A 21,521-nucleotide genomic window follows, 5' to 3' on the forward strand; every position below is an offset into this window, starting at 1 on the left:
TAGAAGAGTCCTGTTAACCCCTCATATGCTTTTGTTACGAGTAGGTTCACCACAACAGTTTAGCGGTGACTGGGTCAAACCCGCGTTCCTCGGATCTCAATTCGGCCAGTCCGACACCGAGATTATTGGCTATTGTGTGACTTGACCTTCACTGGTTGGTTTTTATTGGCGGTCAAGCTGTAGATCCTGCCTAAACAGGAGTTCCAGCGGTGGGAACGAGAGTTGAGAATAGTCCCGTACCGCTCATCTTTGTGACCTCAGTTGCTGCAACTCAAATATAACCTCTTATCCTAGTCACATAGCTTATTACTTACCTTAGTAGAGCTCATGTCCAGCATAACAGGGAAAGCCGGCAGCCGCGGAGGCCCGCCCTGCTGCGTGGCTAGTTTCGTGAAGAGGCCGCCGAGCGGCGCGTCGGTCGCGTCCTGCGCGGGCGACGGCGCCGCGCGCGCCTCCACGAAACCATTCATGCGGTGGAAGTAGCTGGAAGAGAAATGGGGGTTAGAAGACCTCAGAATACTTTTTTTATTATTTAATACTTGGGCGTTCCATAACATTTGAAACTGGGAATAACGTAGTAGAAGTACCGTGTCTAGCCATATTTGCGCCGTTTTTGGCCAAAAAGGTAATCTCTACCCTTTCATCCACGAAGACGCGCCTCATCAATATTTGGTCGAGGGAAGCGCGGGGTGCGGGGAGTTTGATCCGAGCAATCCGAGCGTTAATAAAACGATCTATACATGAGCTACAGTTTGTTTTTGTCTTTACTCATAGCAACATGATAAATGTCGCGTTTGAAGATCTATTAAGTTTTCAGTCTCATCGCTGATGTTATCAGTATCGGCATTTACCGGCGTTTCTTGTAAATAAAGTACGGTAAAAGTCCAAGACAAATAAATAGGCTTATCAAAGATTTCCAATTCAAATTCTGTCGTCCTCAATATCATTGGCTTCTGTTTTCAAAAGCTCAAAGTTCTACTTTTACTCAAACAGTATTATGTTATGTGTGCTTAAACAAAGCTATTGAGCTTATTTGATTTAATAAAAGATTTAAATTTGATTTGAATTTTTTATAGCTTTATTGCTATAACGTTTAAAATTTGAAAAAGAACATTCTTTTTATTTCCTAAACTACACATCGCACCCTTAATAATATAGGGGCACAACTCAAAATTTTTGGTTTTTTACTTTTTGTACTAGAGAGGCACATTTTCGTATGTTCTACAAGATGGCTTTCACAGAAATCGAAAACAATGATCAGATACAAGAGTTCTACATTTTGTGTCCCTTCCANGGCTTTTCCCAAAAAACTTAATTTTGGAGTTGTGCCCATTCATTATTAAGGGTGCGACATAATTATAGCAAGGCAAATCGTTTTTACGCCAATACTATAGCCTTGGAAACGCATTCACGGTTTTCAACAATAAACTGGATTTAGATTGCATTTAGAAGTTTAGGCACAATTTAGGCCTTTTGGTTTCACGTGCTTCGTAAAGTTTAAATTATTTTGTGTTGAGTTTATTTCCTAATAAATATGACAGTTTAGTTACGTTATCTACAGTTATATTTTAACGTTTAGGTGTGTTGCCCATTATATTTAATTGCAATAATATCACTTCTGTTTTCAAATGGACTGAAACAAGGATATTGGTAAATGTAGATAGAGCCAGCTTTTCGAATTAACCTTTAACGAACTGATATATTTATTTGTTTGATAATAATTTACGATCCAATCCAATTATTGAGACATAATTTTGCTCCGAATAGCATAACAGCTAAAGGTGAATTTAAAATAATTACTAAATTACTTCGTATTGTTAATTAAATGGAAGCTGTGAATATCTGATGCCCAATAAAATACAATGTTTATGATTTATTAATTGGTAATGTATCGGAATCAAATTAGTAAAGTTATTGTTATAATAGATTTAAATTGGCCAAAACGACTTCGGCGCTTTCAAAAGCTTTAAATAAGTGTTTTCAATAAAATTTTAATGAATCGCTGATTAATTGAGCTTTTTTAACTTTGATTATAGAAGTTGGTATTGATATGATGAATGAAATTGGAAACACCGTTTATTTTTTTAATTGGGTAACAGTCAGGTGCTTGTTATATAATTTCTATCGCGTTCTACGTTCGATTACCATACGAATCAACAATTTGATGGTGTTTCTTTAATTTGATCGAAACAGATTTTTTGATATAAAGATGGCAATTTACGGCCGATACACACAGGCTCCCCGTCGGCGTGTGTCAAAACAGAACCGGCGCCTAGACGCCTGTGAAGCATCGATAATCCCAATGGCCGAGGTCGAAGACCGAACCGTGATGAGCAATTCATTAATATAACATAAGTTCACGCGGAGAACACAGGTTCTCACGAATCATGTAAATTTGTCGACTAAACGTAACTTATCGAATCGATTAATATGCTAATTGGTGGCCATCACTAGCCGGTCGGTGACCGCGGGTCGTAGTGCTGTGACACCGAGACCGTGTGAACCGCCCAATCGATATTCGGTTACGACAACTATTCGGATATGACAGTGATTCAAAACTTCCTTAGCGGATTAAAAATAATTTAAGACTCAATTGTATGAATATGCATAAAGCCATTTTATTTTAAGTTACGGTGTCATTTTCACGAATGATTACACACGTAGGGTCGGAACTTCGGATCTATTAGCATGGAGATGAAAATTTTAAGTTATGGACATTGTGTATGAATATTTTACATGAATTTGAAATTTTAATCTCGCGTTGGACACAAGTGTCTTCTGTAATATTCAAATATTCTGGATAGTATAAACTAAACAGCGTTGAGTTTGTTAAATTATAGTGATTTCATCAAACTGAGCATAATAAAATATGTAAGTACCATGAAGCAAGGAAAGTCTCATGAATATCCCTTAGTAGCATCATGTAGCTTACCTAAAATTACTAGAAAATATTATGAACAGGTTACCTAATTTATATGAGTACAAGGAATATCCCAGAACCGTAAATAATTATGGCACCTCAGGAGCAAACATGGAGTTGCAAGGCTGTTCAAGAGTATTCTGGGAATGTAGTCCTAGAGCTTGATTAATTTTTTTTACACGATAGATCATTTTTTTAAGCTGGCAAAATTTGATGTACGGGCTATATTCTGAAAGCTATATAAATGAGTTATTTCCAGCTACTAAATACCACTCACTGAACTGAATTTAGTTTCTTGCATTTTCTTCTGAACATAAGGTATTATAACTATAGATTCCGGTAGCCTGATGAAGTCTAGAACTCACTCACAACGAGTGCGTTGTTAGAGTATCCAAACCTTGCACGTTCGCTTAATCTTTGTTGAAGTAGTTAATAGTTAACCTAGGATGCGCGCCTATTGTTTTATCGAGGAATTGTATCGATTTTCGACGATAAGTCCATACATTTGTCGTCAATCAACGATAAGATTATATCGTAGCGCGCATTTTAGGCTGGGCTTTACTACCTATTTAGTTCTACTCACTCGTTGTTGGGGTGCGCGTTGTACCGCGCAGCCAGCGAGCGCATGATGTTGGAGTAGTTGCGCGGCGGGTGCGCCGGCGCCGGCTGCGTTGCGAGGAACGTCCTTACCACGCTATTTTGGATTTTATTACATTGTCTTAAGATCCAAAAATGGTGAAAGATTTTAACTAGCCGACGCTCAAAATAAAAAAAAGAACGCTAGTGCGGGGGACTCGAACTGGCTAATGCCCTGCAGTCTCCTGTAGTCTGATGATGTATACCTATGTTGCAGTTTTTGGAACATCCTTGCCACGCTATTTTGAATCTTATTGCATTGTCTTAAGACCCAAAGAACATAGCTCGTTTGCTACTCACTCGTTGTTGGGGTGCGCGTTGTACCGCGCCGCCAGCGAGCGCATGATGTCGGAGTAGTTGCGCGGCGGGTGCGCTGGCGCCGGCAGCAATATAATAACGCGCGAGCGATAAGGATAGGTAGCTTGGGGTCATTGGACGAAATTCTACGTGCTCAGCGACCGGACTTCGACTTCTACTTTTCTATTTTGTGGTTCTACTCACTCGTTGTTGGGGTGCGCGTTGTACCGCGCCGCCAGCGAGCGCATGATGTCGGAGTAGTTGCGCGGCGGGTGCGCCGGCGCCGGCAGCAATATAATAACGCGCGAGCGATAAGGATAGGTAGCTTGGGGTCATTGGACGAAATTCTACGTGCTCGGCGACCGGACTTCATAGTTCTACTTTTCTATTTTGTGGTTCTACTCACTCGTTGTTGGGGTGCGCATTGTACCGCGCCGCCAGCGAGCGCATGATGTCGGAGTAGTTGCGCGGCGGGTGCGCCGGCGCCGGCTGCGGCGCGAGGAACGTTCTTACTGCGCTATTATGAATCTTATTGCATTGTCTTAAGGCCCAAAGAACATAGCTCGTTTGCTACTCACTCGTTGTTGGGGTGCGCGTTGTACCGCGCCGCCAGCGAGCGCATGATGTCGGAGTAGTTGCGCGGCGGGTGCGCCGGCGCCGGCTGCGGCGCGTGGAACGTTCTTACCACGCTATTATGAATCTTATTGCATTGTCTTAAGGCCCAAAGAACATAGCTCGTTTGCTACTCACTCGTTGTTGGGGTGCGCGTTGTACCGCGCCGCCAGCGAGCGCATGATGTCGGAGTAGTTGCACGGCGGATGCGCCGGCACCGGCAGCAATATAATAACGCGCGAGCGATAAAGATAGGTAGCTTGGGGTCATTGGACCAAATTTCTACGTGCTCGGCGACCGGACTTCATAGTTCTACTTTTCTATTTTGTTTGTGTAGTGCAGGGGACTCTAACTGGCTAACAATGCCCTACAGTCTTCTATAGCCTGATGATGTCCATGTTCTGAAGTTTTTGCCACGCTATTATGAATCTTATTGCATTGTCTTAAGACCCAAAGAACATAGCTCGTTCGCTACTCACTCGTTGTTGGGGTGCGCGTTGTACCGCGCCGCCAGCGAGCGCATGATGTCGGAGTAGTTGCGCGGCGGGTGCGCCGGCGCCGGCTGCGGCGCGTGCGGGCTGCCGCGCTCCGGCGGCGTGCCCGGGTATGACGACGTCGATGGCGTCACGCTGCGGGATCTGCGGAGGGATTGCTGTTGAGACCCTTTGATTTTGAATAGCTAGTCTTAAAAGTTGATTGAAATTGTGTATAGCGAGATGCAGCCTTGAGGGACAAAGGACAAAGGGTCAGCATAACTGACATGTCATTAAAAGTCTGACAGTAAGGTATAGGTGATTGTCCTGAAGCAAAGTAAAACTGGGACGCCTAAAAGCGCTTTTAAATAGCCTATTTGTAGAATATATTTTTTTGCCAGTAAACAACCATATTAATACGATTATCATTTTGCCTATTGATTTATTTGCGATACTACCTTGAGCGTTACAGCTGAATAACTGTAAATTGTTACACAGCTTCCTAAATTGCTGCTGCTGATTGAACCTAAAAAGTTTAGGATCCCAATTTAGCTTTGACAAACGAAAGAATAGTTTTTTTTGTGGATAAGTACAACAATTGTCTAAAAGCTCAACAGATGGTCATTCTCAGCTCTTTGTTTAATGAAAGCTAAGCTCGCTTTTGTTGTGCCCATTTATTATTTGAAGGTCTCTACGTTTATTGTTTTATTTAATTTGTCACCAGGTACCAAATAAACGTTCTTTTTTTCTTTTGTAACATTTAATATCACCTGGCCTTATGTTGCGCGTATCCAGGTACAACCCGCGACCTTTACCGATCGTTGTGGAAATTATTTGGCCAGCAGTGGTCGTCATTAGGCTGAAATGAACGAACGAATCTCACCTGAAGGCTGTGGAATCGTGCGGGCGGAGCCGCTCGCTCTTGATACGGCTGCAGAGGTGCGGGCGCGGCGTCAACTCGTGTTTTTGTATTTAGTTTGTTACCATATAGATACAAAATTTTGATAAGTGGCGACCACGAGCCGGAAGACGTAGTGTGGCAGGCCTCCCACTAGGTGGACCGACGATCTGGTGAGGGTCGCGGGAGGTGCCTGGATGCGAGCGGCGCATAACCGGTCTTTGTGGAAATCCTTGGGGGAGGCATTTGTCCAGCAGTGGACGTCTTTCGGCTGAAATGAACGAACGAACAAACGAACTTTTGGAAAGAGTAATCTCACCTGGAGGCTGTGGAATCGTGCGGGCTGAGCCGCTCGCTCTTGACCTGCGGCTGCGGCGCGGGCGGCGCGGGCGTCGGCGTGGCCGCGTGTTTTTTTATTGTCACCACATAAACGGGAAAATACCCACCTCTCCCAGTTTTATAAAAGTATTCTAACCTGGAGGCTGTGGAATCGTGCGGGCTGAGCCGCTCGCTCTTGACCTGCGGCTGCGGCGCGGGCGGCGCGGGCGTCGGCGTGGCCGCGTGCGCGGGCGACGCCGCGGCATCGCGCGCGCAGCGCCGCGCCCCGCCCCCGCCTCCGCCTCCGCCGCCTTCACCTGGAGACAAAGAGAACAGAGTTTAAGAGTAGGTAGTATACAATTTGGGACCTTTTCTTGAAATAAATACCATGAAACCAGCAAAATCGAGCTAGAACACAAAATGTGTTAAGCTTCAACCACCCATAACAGTTCTTGCGACCTGTCATTTCCCTATGATCGCGCCGGCGATCTGTACGCGTTGGTGTTTTTGAAGCATTATCTAGCTCCAATGGTGACTGAGAGAACTATTAATTTTAATAAGGGGGTTTATTTTAATTGTGGGTTAGTTTGGCGTCGCTGACACTAAAATGCTCTCAGGACCAAACGTTTAATATTTAATTCCGCGTTCCTAATAAATAAATAAAAAATAGATAATGCCTATTTCACCCTTACTTAATATTGGCAGAATCTTCTTCTTCTTCTGCCTTGCCTTATCTCGTTACGCGGGATAAGGGTAATTGGTAGTATAAATTGTTAAAACTCAAATGACCATTCAAAAAAAAAAAAGAAGTAAAGATGCAATGAAACTGTCACTGAGAATTAGCGAATTACCTTTATGCTCGTATGTGCAGAATAGAAATTGGGAAAGCTTGGCTATGTTGCATTTTAATTAGATTGACACTGTGACATACAGTCGTATAAATAAAGGAAATTGTGTGTGTGATTGACTGTAATTAGTGGTGTATATCGATTTTACGAGCAAAAGCCGATGTTAAATAATTCCTTAATTAAGAAGGAAAGTTAGAGTTTAAAGGTTTACATGATTGACCGAATAATAAAAGATAGTGCGACATTTATTTTAACATTAGAAAGTTCGTGTTTTGTAATAATTACGGACCATGTCTCTTGGCCTATATCTAGTGCTTATTATCGCGGGCGTTTGATGTCCATTTAAAGCAAAATATCCATTTTCCAGCGAATTAAAAATGTCATCGTTTCTCCAACAATTAATAACGCCGTAAAGGCCTTCGCGATCCGGTTGTACGTTGTAATGCCCGCAAATGCCTACATTTAACTAGAAATTAACTGATGTGCGACATCAATGATAAGTTACATGCAAGGTGAAGAATAAGACTTTCTGAATAGTTACTAATATTTTCTATTTTTCTTCTAAGAAGTTTGAAGTAGAGAAATAATTTAAAAGTTCCTAAATTAAGTCGGAGAAAACAATGAATTGCACAAAATAGAGGAAAACTTTAACGACAATTAACACTCAGCTTATTAAGTTTTAACGGCCATTGAAAGAAATAGGGAAATCTCTACCCTTTTCTTCACTTCTCTCGTTGACTAGATTGAAAGATAGTCTGTGTAGCTGAGCTTTTCTGCTCTTTTCCTCTTGTTTGGATCATTGTGAGTGAGAGATGTATTATTTTATGTGTAGAGTAAATGTATTATATTATGTTTTGTCATTAATTACCAAAGTAATGAAATTCTCAAGCCTTTTCTCACGTAAATTTATTCACATCCACTATAATTAATTATTTATTAATATTTCTGCCTACGGACCCCTACAAGAGCGTCAAAAGATCATGCGCAGCCGACCTGCGCGTACGCACGACGTTCGCGATAGCATCGCGGCGCGTTTCATCTCAGGAACGCGACGTTACACTTTCCACCAATCACGGAGCGCCATCTTAAGATATAATATATTCATAGTTTATGCACTATAGATCATAGCAAAAGAGTAAAATTGCAGGCCTACATGTGACAGTGATAAATCAAAAGTGTAGAATAATTTTGGCAAGTTAGTTTTTTTATATTGATCGCTAGATCCTGATTTACATAAATTTTAAAATTTACTTTGACTTTTACTTGATTGTAATGAATCTAGCGATATTTCGATTGTCAAAATCATTAAAGACTTTTGGGGGACAGTAAATTTAAATGTAAATAGAGACTACGGTAATGGAACGACCTTAAAAATGCGGCTCGTATTCTTTTTTCGGACGATTCCCTCATTCTTCCAAATCAAGAAACTCTTATGAGCATTCAAGAAAAACATCCTTCATTTTATATAACTTTGCTGTGAATGGAGATGCCGTGGATATTTATTTTTCATTCAGCCTTAAAGGCTAAAGATACAATCTTAAATGTATAATTCAAATAAGGGCTAACTTACGAGATAACTTAACCGTCGGTTCTTTTAAACCATATCACGTCTGCCAACCACGAGGCATACCAACCGCCTTCCGGTATCTATTCGTAGCCAAGGATAGACAGAGATGGCACGTCTTCCACTTCCGTCATTTGTTTGACCTAAGAACTTTGTTTATGATCAGGCTGAATGTCGTGAATCGGAACGCACGAAGAATTTGTTAGTGGAAATTATAGTCTATGGTGTAGTACTTTACGCGGACTTGAGACCCTGCCAATTTGGACAATGATTCCATTTCGTAATATTTTAGTTGCGCCTCAAGCTTTGATACATAACAGCCGAATTAATACCCTTAAAACAATTTGTAATATTGTTTACAAGTTGTATTAACGAGCACTTTGTTACCAAAGGGAGGATCATCAATTAGTAAAACAATATTTGGATTTGAAGGATTGAGACTCGCTGGCTGGTAACTTTATCCTCCTAGTTACATTAACTATGACATTTTGAAGGCAAGAGTGATATGTTCCACCCAAGAATGCATCTATTTAATAAAGCTTATTATAGGTACCTACTTAATATGTTGAGAAGAATAAAACTCTACAAGCAAATATAACAAGATATAATTACCTCTACTACTAAAACAACAAATCATTATTACATCAAATAGCTTTGTCTGATTAAGCCGTTGCTTGACCCAATAGCTAATAGTTATTATAATTTACCATCTACGTCGAACTATCCGATCCATAAAGATTATTACGCACGTACATACCTCAAGTGCCGCACAGTTTATTAAATTAAAACCAGTTCTAAACCCCGATACCTTTTCCTCGTCAGAAATATAATGTAAATATCAAGTTAAAATGTCACAGGTGTTTATCATTTGCTTACGCAAGCCTGTCACTCCGATATTAAAGTTGTGACGCGTAAATCGCTGGTGATATATCGTGTGACCGGAGCTGTTACTTGTCACGGATAACTAAACAGGTAATTAATCAAGCCTATTATGGTGTTGCCAGTTCAACATTGTAATACGATAGTCGCCTTTTTTGTGGCCTAAAGATGACTTTATAGAGCTAATAATTCTGCCTTATTGCCATGTGTAAGAGATAAAATCTACATAGAAATTAAAAGTAATTCATGACGGTTTTTGTGAGCTTTAGCAGATCAGAGTGCCGACGATATTTGCAAACTATGTTTTCAAGAAACGTGTGAACTAGTGGGATCTTGCCTAATGTTAGGCAATGATACTTTCTTTTGCTGTGGGTTGTACCAGTTGTACTTAAAATATTACTAGGGACTCTGAACTTGTCACTGTCAATGTCGATTAAATTACAACTTATAACAACCTTAATAATGTTTAAACTGTATAATCTATGACGCACTACCATTGTTTTTGTTCAAAAATAAATTATCATGATACTCGTAAATACACACATTAACCGCGTAAAAGAACACACAATATTGAATAACACGACGTAACAATCCTAAACTGTGTTTCTTTGTACTTTTAAGTCTTTTGTCCGCAGAATTTATTAACACCTTTCGTTCACAACAATATGTTGAACATAACTTAGGTATGTTATGAGAATATTATTATAAACCGACTGGTTTTGTAGGACTCTCTATCTATACCGGGCACGTGCTACGTAGGCGATAATAGCCATATATCTATGCGATATAAAACTATATTATGAAGTTTATAAAGCTATTATATGATATTATTATGGGGGACCACATACGTTGACGTTTCCAAATTTTTGTCAAGTTATTGTTAGTAAAAGTATTATGGTGTAGGAATCATAAGTATGATATTTATGTTATTCGATAGCAATCTTGGCATAAAAGATATTGATATTACAAAATTATGAGTTAAGCTATCGTGACTTTTTCATAGAGTCATTATTAGAATTTACATTTGAGTTATTTTATTGTGAGATTGTATTTTAATGTTTTGGAACGAGTATCTTATACAGAAAATTATTGTAATGTGCATTTATATGTTTATTAGATGAGTTGTTTAGTTACTAACATATAAAGTAAGCAGTATACAAGCTTTGCTTACTCGTATTTTGAGGCATGATATTAGTTATATTCGAATAATTTACTATTGTAATTAAATGTTGATGTGTTTGCAATTAGGTAGCTTTTATAAATTGTACGAGTACTTAACAATTGAAAGACTATATCAATCATCATAATAAAAGAACTTGTAGCGAGAGATAAAACATTTAATATTTTTTCAAATGTTACTCGTTGACCTACTACAATCAAATAAATAATGCATTGGTAGATTATGATAACACATCGACCGTATGGTTTCAAATAATATTCACTCAATATAATGTACATTAAAAACCACAATCATCTAGCTGTCAAGGAAATAATATATCTTGACATTTGTCAAACCGACCGACTCTACTAGAAATAGTAGCCATAAATTAATGTAGAGCTAATTTTATGTGAGAAAAAACGTTAAATAGGCATGAGAAGATATTTTAATTTCGCTAAAATCAAACAGAATTACCATTTTCGGAGGAAGTGATCGAAAATGATGGCGAGTGATGAGCGACGACTTCCGGGCTCGAAATGATCGGGTCATCTTTAGGGTTAGCACTTTTGATGCATTTGCTTAATGCCTAAGAGGTTTGATAGGCTTTGCGTGCCATGCTAACAGAGGGCGCTGTACGCTTTTACATTGCGCTAGCGTTATGGCTGAAAACAATATGAACCCGATATGGTAGACATTTGTTTTATTTAGGTAGGTAGTTTGTTTATGTAGGTCAGTGATAATCAACCTGTGGGTCGCGACCCCCTGGGGGGTCGCGAAGCCTCTATAGGGGGTCGCGAGCGGTCGTAAAAACTACCTCAGTAAAAAAACAGTAAAGTTTTAAAGCTAGATTTATCCGAAATCTAATTATGCAAATGAATAAATGTTGTATAGATTGAAGAATTCGGTCCCTATAACATCTTCGTAAAAGGCATGAAAAAAAGCGAACGGTCGGGTCGCAAAAATTTTTTTTTATGCTAGGGGGGTCGCGTCATGAAAAAGGTTGAAAAACACTGATGTAGGTAAACCAGGTTTATATAAAAACAGCGTTTGTCCATATTGCTAGACCTGATGAGATGTAGAGTGGTCGAAAAATTTACTCACGTATCCTATGGTACTAAGATTAAAGAAAAGTAAAAAAGTTGCCGTCAAACTATAGGCAACCCACATTTTACCCATGAATTGACAAATCACATGAGAAATTAGGTACAAACTAATTTTAAATAAACCAGCGATACGACTGGAATTAAAATTCATGGACTGATATGATTGTGGATGTGGATAAATTACTAATAAACATTATTTCATCAGTGGGAGGGTGTGGGCCGTAATGATGATGGCGACTTCACGTTTATTTACTTTTAGTTTTACGAGTAAATTAACTATTTTGTGCCTGCGTCAGTCAGTCGTAAAACGGGCAGTAATCGGTCAATATTATTTTATCAAGAACTTATAATCTATAATCTAATAATAATAAAATTGTTATGTTCAAGTGTAAATCTAGAAGTCGGTTAATAAAATATTGAGTGTAAGAAGTATTTTTATTTCCACAAAATTACTTTATAAAACTAATTTCGTATATTTGATTGGAAATCATTTAAAATTTTTACAAGCATAAACAGACCTTCGCTAATAATAATCGTTTTTATGTTATATCATTAAAAATTTAATCCAACATTAATTTTTAAACATTATAACGTGTGCCAATAACTAAATTAACGTTCTCGAGAAACCCGAAAATATGCATTAAGATGTAGAGGCAGCCCTAAGTATGTATCAATTGGTAATATAACGAGAGGAAGCGCGTCCCGTTATGATACGCAACATGTCGACCCGTTTGACACATGGGTATCAAAATTTAGTGCGCGGACGCAGGCTGAGAACCTCTCGATTTGAAGGCTTTTGGTCCATTGGTCTTTGATATTCGCAGTTTAAATTGATTACTTTTTGGATATTCGCAGTTTGTATTTTTGCGTGGTAATACACGGTCAACGGCTCATCAAGCTCTCTTATGTAAAGGGTACAATTTTAAACAACAATTTATAGTGTGCTGTCGACAGTACTTTTACTATGATTTTGCTATTATTTAAAAAAAAAAAAAGTGAAACAGACGCAATTTTCCCTATAAGTTCATATAAGCTGCCGTATATTTATCATTCATACACATGACTATGCTAATTTAGGAAAAACGAACAATCATACATATGTTAGTAAGGATAAAATGTGTTTTCCACGATTTTTAAGTTTTGAAAAATTTATCCACGTGTGGTAATTTGTTTAGTTACCTTATGTACTTTGAACTTTACACCGAAAAGGTTTCTTCTAGATTAAATTTGGAATTATGAATCTTGAGACCTACCTATTAAATGCCACTCACCATACACAGTGTTTTATGTATTTACATCAGTAGTCTGAATTCTGACAGTACTTTATGTTCGTAGTATCCGTCGAACGAGTGTTAAGTTTCATGCCTAGTCCAGGGGCCAGGGCCCCAATTGACCCACCGCACCTCAGTAGTAAACGACGCACTAACACCTACATTGTTTTGTGACTTGCCGGGTCATGTGTGGGATAAGTCAAGACACTAAATTACCGTGGACAGTAAAATAACAAGTGTAGACTCAAAACAATATGTATTAACGTAGCAACAAATACATCTCTGAGTCTATACTTTTCGTTTAAAATAAAACAATATTTGATATTTATAACTTATTTTGAATCATGTGTGAAGTGTTAATTAAAAATTAAATGTTTGTAGAATAACTCAACATAATTGTTTGTTTATTTCTTAAAAAAAATATATATATATTTGTAATCATTTCCATTGCAAGACAATTTAAATCCAAGATAACGAATAAAATTAGGAACATCATAATGTGTATCAACCAAATTGTAATTTATAAAATGTACATAATATTAGTTTTGCTGATGAGATAAGCTGCGCTGTATCTATTTTAACATCTATGCTAATATTATAAAGCAGAAGAGTTTGTTTGTTTGTTTGTTTACTTGAACGCGCTAATCTCAGGAACTACCGGTCTGATTTGAACAAAAATGAAAAATGTTGCGAAAACGGGTTTTTACGCGTACGAAGTCGCGGGCACAGCTAGTCTACTGTATTACCACAATACCTATTACCTTGTCTTGAATAATTCTTCTCTTTGTGATACTCGCTAATTACTCTCCCGTCCCTTGGGTCACAACACAACTCACAATTCACAAACTGGTAGGGTCAGCATCGTCAAGCGAGGTACCGTTGGCACCTGACCCGAATGGCGGCACGTCTGCCAAACAGACTGCCTAAGTGATTGGTACCGTTCACAAATATGTGTTCACATGTACGTGATTGTCATGAGGAGACGGTTAAGTGGTGTACGGTCAGCCATTGTTAAAGGTCACAAGATGCCTTTTGTACGAAAAAGGAAAGACGACATGTTCCTTTTGAAGCAATTTTGAGATGACTTTTTGTGGATTCCGTGGAAGATTATTATTTTTGAAGGTCATGAGGATATGTTTTTCTTTTTACGGACCGGGCTGTCGGGTTTTGCGATGCGACAAATTGATTAAATGCAAAAAGCATATTTTTTATCAAAACTTTTTTCTAGCAATAAGAAAAATTCGTCCTCATAATTTACTCCAATAAACTTTAATCAGGGTGTGTCAAACCTTCAAAGCTTTGAAAGCTTACATTATACAAAAAGTGCAATGACAGTTGTAATCGATTAGTTGCGCATATAACCTGCGCATGCGCAAGTGTAGCTGTCAGCCAGTGGTCTGTCACCGCGACTGTCAGCTGTCGACAACTGCACGGCATTGTCTTACCGGCCAGGGTCGCCATGATTTATTTTGTGTTACAAATGGAACAATCAATTTGTCTATTATGACACGTATTAGCTTTTACTCGTAACAGTATGAAAGATGTATTGAAAGATTATTTAAGAAGGTGCGAATAAAAAATATTTCTAATATACAAAGTCCGTATATTGTGGTCATTTTATGACCTTTGTAAGTCGAGTTTTTAGTTAGCACTCAGGTCGATTACTAGCCTTCTAAATAAATATGATCTTTCTTTTAACTAAAATACATCAAAATCTGTTTTTTATTGAAGCATGAAATCGTATCATAGTCAAACGAATCACACAGCTTTGACATCCATATGTAAGATCTTTAAGTTCCCAACTTATTATTAACATCAAGTTAAATCAAACGATTTCGATACAATAGTTAAATAGTTAGACCGAGTCTGCAAATCGTTTTTGCGTTTCAATTAACCAAAGTACAGGCTTAAAATTAACACGAGCGAAGTTATGGCTGGAGCGAATTAGTGCCTCAAATTCAATAAACGAAACGCTATCTAACGTACGTGTGACATAATTTCTGTAACGGTAGTGCAAAACTACTTCTCACTATTAAAGAAAATAATAATGAAGAAGTTAATTTTCGTAGAGATTACGGCCGAGAACATAAAGGGCACGTTTTAAGTACAAACACTTTATCTTTTTTGCTAGATTTTAGTACTGGTTCATTAAAAAGGTTATTTTAAGAGGATAGCATATTGTTAGTATTAAGCATTTATGTTCCATTTTCTTAGCAACGATCATTATGAAACTAACATTATCGAAGGCTTATAATGATGTGCCAGGGCCAGGATTATAGTCTTCTACAGTGTTAGAAATTATTACTTAATTATTAAAGGAATAATTACGGTTGAAACTTGATTATGTTCTGTTTAGAAGTAAAATGAAGATATAAATAGATCCAGTTAAAAGTACAATCGCTAAATAATAACCTTGCAATGTTGACACAGTATTGAGTTAGTGATGTTCTCAACAAGAAACTATAATCTTTTTAAAATTAAATGTTATTTTAGTGACTAAAATAAGACTTCGTAAAAAGATGTCAATGGGAGTAACGACGACATAACAAAAACCCCTACAAAAAGTTCCTGGAACCAAGGGACACCGTCCAAAGAGGTTGCGTCTCCAAACACTTTGGACTTGAACAAATGTTTTACCAAACGTTTGGCCACACTCGAGGGCTCTCCCGTCGAGGGTCCAGAAATCCGTGGGCAATGTGGGCATTCCTTTCCGAGTCGTTAACTGAACGTCAGGTGGTTAAGAGCGTCAATATTTGTGTTGGCGCTGCCCCGGTGGGAAGTAGGGTGGCCAGGTGTTACAGCTTCAGTGGGATTTGTTTTTCTCCCGTTATTTGTTGAACTATTTATTGCTATTCCTTGATTATTTATAGTCATCACTCTATTACAATTCATGTTTGTATTAGCATTAGCATTATATTAATAAATTACACTTATGTAACTCAAAATTCAAGATATGTACATAAGCAAAAAGTTTGTGAATTTCTTCTAAAGGCTATTGTCGTTTGCCAGGGGGTTTTAGTATGTTCTCGACCAATGATATATAAAAACAAAAGCAGATATGTTATAAGCGCTCGCGCTGTGAATACTCAAATACGTCCCAATTGGGACGTCTTGTGTTTAGTCTTCGTGTGGCCTGCGTCGTGCGCAATCTCGTGCGTACCACACCGTAAGTTCCTGTGTTCTTACCAAAATAAATAAAAAATGCCATCGTGTGTGTTTCGAAAGTGTACCAATTATGACTCTAAAGTAAACAAAATACAAGGGATATCTTACCACATGTGATTATGCAAAATTATTTAGTAGGTATTTATATTTTCAATTATTTATGCAAACAATCAAGACGCCATGCGCCATGTTCAAGTTAAGAAAGAGAAACCGATCTTGTTTTGACGTTAGAGCGATAAGGATGCGTGCGCTGCGGACATAGATTAGTTAGTGCAGAATCGTTAAAACTATAGCTATCTCTTTCATTTGCGTGCTATTTCGTATCTTTTGTTTCACTTATCAGTTACATTTGTCAATGTGTGCAATTTGGAATAGCTCGGCACGGATTAAAATCGTAATTTCTATGAACGTAACATATCTATAGTTCTTTAATATCATTGTTCTCGACTCTTTGTAACGTGTAATAGTTCGCCTTATTAAAAAAAAAATCTTTTTAGTGTACCTAAGTCCTTTTACTTCAAAATATCCCCCTATTGTAGGAGACGACATTTCTTTATTCACATAATCACATTGCACAGATTTTATTTAGTGACTGGACAAACTTTTTAAAGTATTATTATGAATGTTGGTTATCCTAGCGCATAGATGCGTTCGCGCAGCTGCATCGAGGCTGTAAAGCCGCGTTTGACTTATTAGAAACTGAATTTTTATTGAGGATGTTCGCGTGAACGTGTCGGGAAAGAAAGTTGATGCCTCGCGCGAATTCAATGTCTACGAGTATTGAATAAAAGTGTCGTCAGCAGGAAAAGTCGAGAGAAAATGTTTAATTACACATCAATTACTGAACTGTTTTTGTTTTTTAATCACGAAGAAGTGGCCAGTAATAATCTTTATAAAGATTTTTATAATTGAGATAAAAACTGGATTAAATTACTTTTTTATGAGTCGCCAGTTGCAAAGATTTTGACGCTGTCTTTAGGCATTCTTCATTTGTTTTTTCATTTTGTCTTAATTATTACGAGTATTTGTTTGATTCATACAGCTCATTCGGGACACAAAAATCCATTTCTAAACTTTTCTATTCAACGCAGTGATTCGTCTCTACTCTCTTTACGGTATAAAACTTGTGAAGTCAATACGACAGGTAAACCTGCACAGGCGCGCGCGCAGGTGGTAGATAAACAAACATTATAGAGTCAACAACAGTTGGGGTGGATTGACTGCCTGATAGCGGTCACCCAGCCCACTCCACAACGTCATTTACGAAGTTTCGGTTCTGTCTGTCACTGTCGCTCATACTAACATCTCGCTTTGCGTGAGAGGGATAGATACATTCGAAATTTTGGATGACATTTTGGGAGTAACCCCCCAGTTGATGCTGACCGTACACAAGCAGGACAACTAGAAGTCGCATGGATACACTAACACAATGATTGAGCATTTTAATTCATATGCAAATTAAATAGATTCGCAGACGATCTGTTGTAAAACTGATAACAGTTGCCTATATGGAATTTGGATGTAGGCTACTGTTTGAGAATATTGCTACTTTATTGGCAGTAAAAATACCGAATTCTTAACTGTAGAAGAGGATTTTAAAAGATTTAGAGGTACTCGTAGAAGTGATACAAATAATTTGGGAATTAACTCTACAGGTCATATTTTGTCAGTAAATTAGTACAAACTTTCAAGAAATAGTCATTATTTAACTTACTAAACTATAAAACGAATTCGTCGCTGTGTTTTTTTGGGATATCAACAAGGTTTCTTCATTAGTCCTGCCACCTGCGCCTACGCATTCTGACCTTATGGCCAGGTGTTTAACTTCGAGATAATCAAAACTTATCAGCTCTGCTTTTTTGTCTCTTTTTTACTTCACGTCTGTTCGCAGACTTTTTATTCTGATACACTCATTGTACTAAGTTCTTTTACAATTAATGAATTTTTTATACATGCGATCTAGAGTATGAATGTGAATCATATAAAATGTGAATCTAAATATCAATTTATGTTTTTGCCTCTTCTTTTAATGAGACGGATGATGGCACATCAAGTAAAATACCTTACTTTAACTGTAAATAATAGTTGTGTTTTTGTATGGAGTTTGACAGAATTTTGACGTTTGTTATAGCTAAAGGAAAATGGTGCAATCTATCCTATGGCATTTCGAATACCAATCACAGAATAGAAATTGACTTACGCCCGTATTCACAAACATTATGAGTTCTTTATACAATGCGCGTGAACGCACAGGGTTGATACATGAACCGTTCGATTGGCTGCTTCACTTAAGCAAGCATCATTAGTGAATACGGGCGTGAGTGTAACTGTCAATCTCTGCTTGAAATTAGATCAAGTTTAATCTTCATTCTGTAATACTACTGTTCGAAAAGAAAGCCAAGACTTCAGTTCGGTTTCATAATACAGGTCTAAATGTCAAGCCAAACTCTTGTGTCAACTAGCCCGCCTCCTGTGCGCCCACGCAGCGCGTGGCAAACACGGCGCGTGGCCGCTCGTTAGCGTGACGCGTGACACAAAGCACTTGGACAACTGTTTGATCTTGATGTACACTCGACAGCAGCTAGCTAAATAGTTGTGATAAACCATTTTGTGATAAAAGTGTATGGTCTGATGTGCACCTGCACTGTATCATCAGATCATCTTTTTTTTTCTGCGAATCTTTCAGCTTGCACTTTTAGCTTAGTCCACGGGTCGAGTCGCTAGATCAAATTTTTAAATATGTTTTCTTCCAGAAACTTCTAGTTGGAGTAAAATAGATGCAAAAGATTTAAAGTTTTTACTAGAAAATAGTCGACCTCCATTTATAATTTTTTGAGATCACGTTTTTCAATTTCCATATCGATTGAATTCAAATTAGTAACGGACTAATCATAGCAAATAGAGTTAATTCGAAAAGAAGTAATCTCCTAACCGAATCAAGAATCGAACCACATGCCTTTCACGCATCGAGCGTAAAATATGTAACCCAAAAGATGCCGCCCTTTTTTTGGTTCACAGACCTTTCCTTGACATCGTAGGTGGGCAATTCTCAAAGCAAACTAACCGTATAACGTACGGAATATGTGTAATGTGTATATTACACAAGTATGTTAAATACACCCTTCCTATGTTCGCGGTATTGTCGACAACTCCTCCTACCATTTGCCCTCGATTCTGTGACATAGTACGACATCATAGAATTGAGACAGAATGACATTATTGTTGCGCACGAGTTACTACATATGCCTTCAATTGTTCAGGTCTTGTTGGTCGAGCGTAGGTACATCGGATATGTAAAGATTGATATCGCTTATTCTTTACGAAACAAGATCGACTTTGGCAGCGGAATTGTTACGATTGATGCGCTTAAAGTTCATATGTTTTTAAATGAATCTTGAAATATTTTTAATATAATTAGGTATCTTCTTTATTTTAAGAGTCTAGAGGCTACCGCACCATTTAAATTTACTAGGTAAATTCTACGATCCAAAATCCAAAATAATATCAATCAATACAAGCTTTTAAGTTAACAGTGGCAAAGGAATCCATCGATTGAGCCTGCGCAGCCGGTTTTGTTATTAGTAGTTCTCCGAGTTAAAAAGAGGAGAAGTGATATGACCTCTTCCGACCTCCGACTGGCGAGTGACACGCCGGGGTTGCTGTTAATTGATCATAGATATGGTCCAAAGATACGGACGTAGCCGAACGAGTTTTGTCTCGGGTAAGGCTGCCTGTCCACGGGGGCGAAGCGAGGTAGCGGAGCGGAGTGAAGGAGTAATGTGGAGCGGAGTTGCGGACGCATCTGCCTATAAACGTGGTGCTAGCTAGCGGAGCGGAGAAAGTATGTAACTGGAATTTCGGACTGCTGCTGCTGATTTCTGTCCATAAACGCGGAGCTAGGTAGCGCAGCGAAAAATCTGCTGAGTGGAGTTGCTGACTGCGTTTTTCCGTACTCGGAGTAAGGTCGCGAGCACGTGACAAGTCATTTGATTTCCCTGCTCCGCTTCTCCGCTCCGCTTACCGGTTTGCATGACATTTCAAACTAGTCCGAAACGCCTGTCCTCTCTAGAGGAGCGGAGGTTTTATGCAGTTCTATTTTTACCTCGCTCACCGCTCCGCTACCTCGCTGAGCTCCAGTGGATAGGCAGCCTTACTTTTTGTGGAACGGTAGCTATCGGCTTAGAAATGTGTGTATGACAGACAGTAACATGAAGATATGTGCACTGGAATACTATTGATGATGTGATTGTTGAGTGAAGATAGATGAGTGATCATTCTGCTAGGTATGAAAAAATTTATACTTTTTCAGTAGGTATGAAGAATATTTTAAGCTTTTTCAGACTGAAATTAACGGATACTTTATAAGTAAATAAGATAAGTGGAATTTAAATAAGTTTTTATTGAAAATGCGTTTCAGTCGCAGCATTTGTAGCAGCAGAAAAGCTTGTTGAGTACCTAATGTACGAGTATGAGTAAAATACATAAATACTCTTCAGTCCATAAAACACATATTAGTTTTAGCGCAAACTAACACTACGAAGAAATTGAATTTCTATCCACATTGTGTTGAGGATTTCAATGGAATAAAAAAGCATAGAAACCTTTAGGCGAAAGAATGGCGCATTAGAATTCCGTCCTCGCGAGTATTTTTCTCGGGTGCATCGCAATTAACCTGTATTAGCATGTGACCGGGCCCTCGAAAACAGCAGAGAAAGGGTTAAATTTTAAATTTCTAAAACCTCTTTTAGCACTTTAGTTTAAAAGTTAGTTTTACTGCTAAGCCTTCTGAGTTAGGGCCCTTGAAAACAGAAAGAGTTGAGTTTTTTAAATTATTTTAGTTTCAGGGCTGTTCAAATACTGTTAAAAGATGGCCTTAGGTTCAGAAAATTATCGCTACTTGCCATTAGCGCTACGATGACTTACATGAAATAATTATCATACCCGTGAATAAATTGTAGAAGTAAACTAAGCAGAACAAAGCGAATAATAACGAAACATACATACTTATAACTCCGAGCATAAAATTAAATTATCATTCTTATTTAGGTACATTAACACTGCCCCCGGCGGAATTTGAACCCGCAACCACATAGCGTTGTACCCGGTATGCGAACCTCCAGGTCATAACATTATCCTTTTAAAAAAAGGTCGTCCCATCCTTAATGCATTCTTATCAGCCCCAACAATGCCCTTACATATTCATTAACAACGCAATCTTTATCAACTTAATGCACGGCCATATTTCTCAGGCTTTTATTACAATCGGGCCGATCTTAAAACTAGATTCCTTGTATTTGCATAAAAATAAAACGTTGATCTCTCGACTCCTGCTGAATGTCAGAGGTGCGCAACCTCCGGCCCGGTAGTGTTGTGTCGAT

At 38.4% G+C, this 21,521-nt stretch overlaps 1 protein-coding gene across 1 annotated transcript in view; it reads right to left on the minus strand.

Annotated features, from left to right (window-relative positions):
- The window catches only part of LOC114350235 (polyhomeotic-like protein 3), an 86,920-nt gene that overhangs the window by 57,627 nt on the left and 7,772 nt on the right, over positions 1–21,521 (minus strand). The window contains exons 2-4 of the mRNA XM_028300939.1: positions 6,312–6,471; positions 4,945–5,103; positions 315–483 (exon numbers count right to left, since the gene is read on the minus strand). Of these exons, the coding sequence (XP_028156740.1) occupies positions 315–483; positions 4,945–5,103; positions 6,312–6,471 (488 nt within the window). The remainder of the gene's footprint in view (positions 1–314; positions 484–4,944; positions 5,104–6,311; positions 6,472–21,521) is intronic.

This window comes from Ostrinia furnacalis, unplaced genomic scaffold (assembly GCF_004193835.3).
Source record: "Ostrinia furnacalis isolate ACB-3 unplaced genomic scaffold, ASM419383v2 OfSCF0831, whole genome shotgun sequence".
NCBI classification, from domain to species: Eukaryota; Metazoa; Arthropoda; class Insecta; order Lepidoptera; family Crambidae; genus Ostrinia; species Ostrinia furnacalis.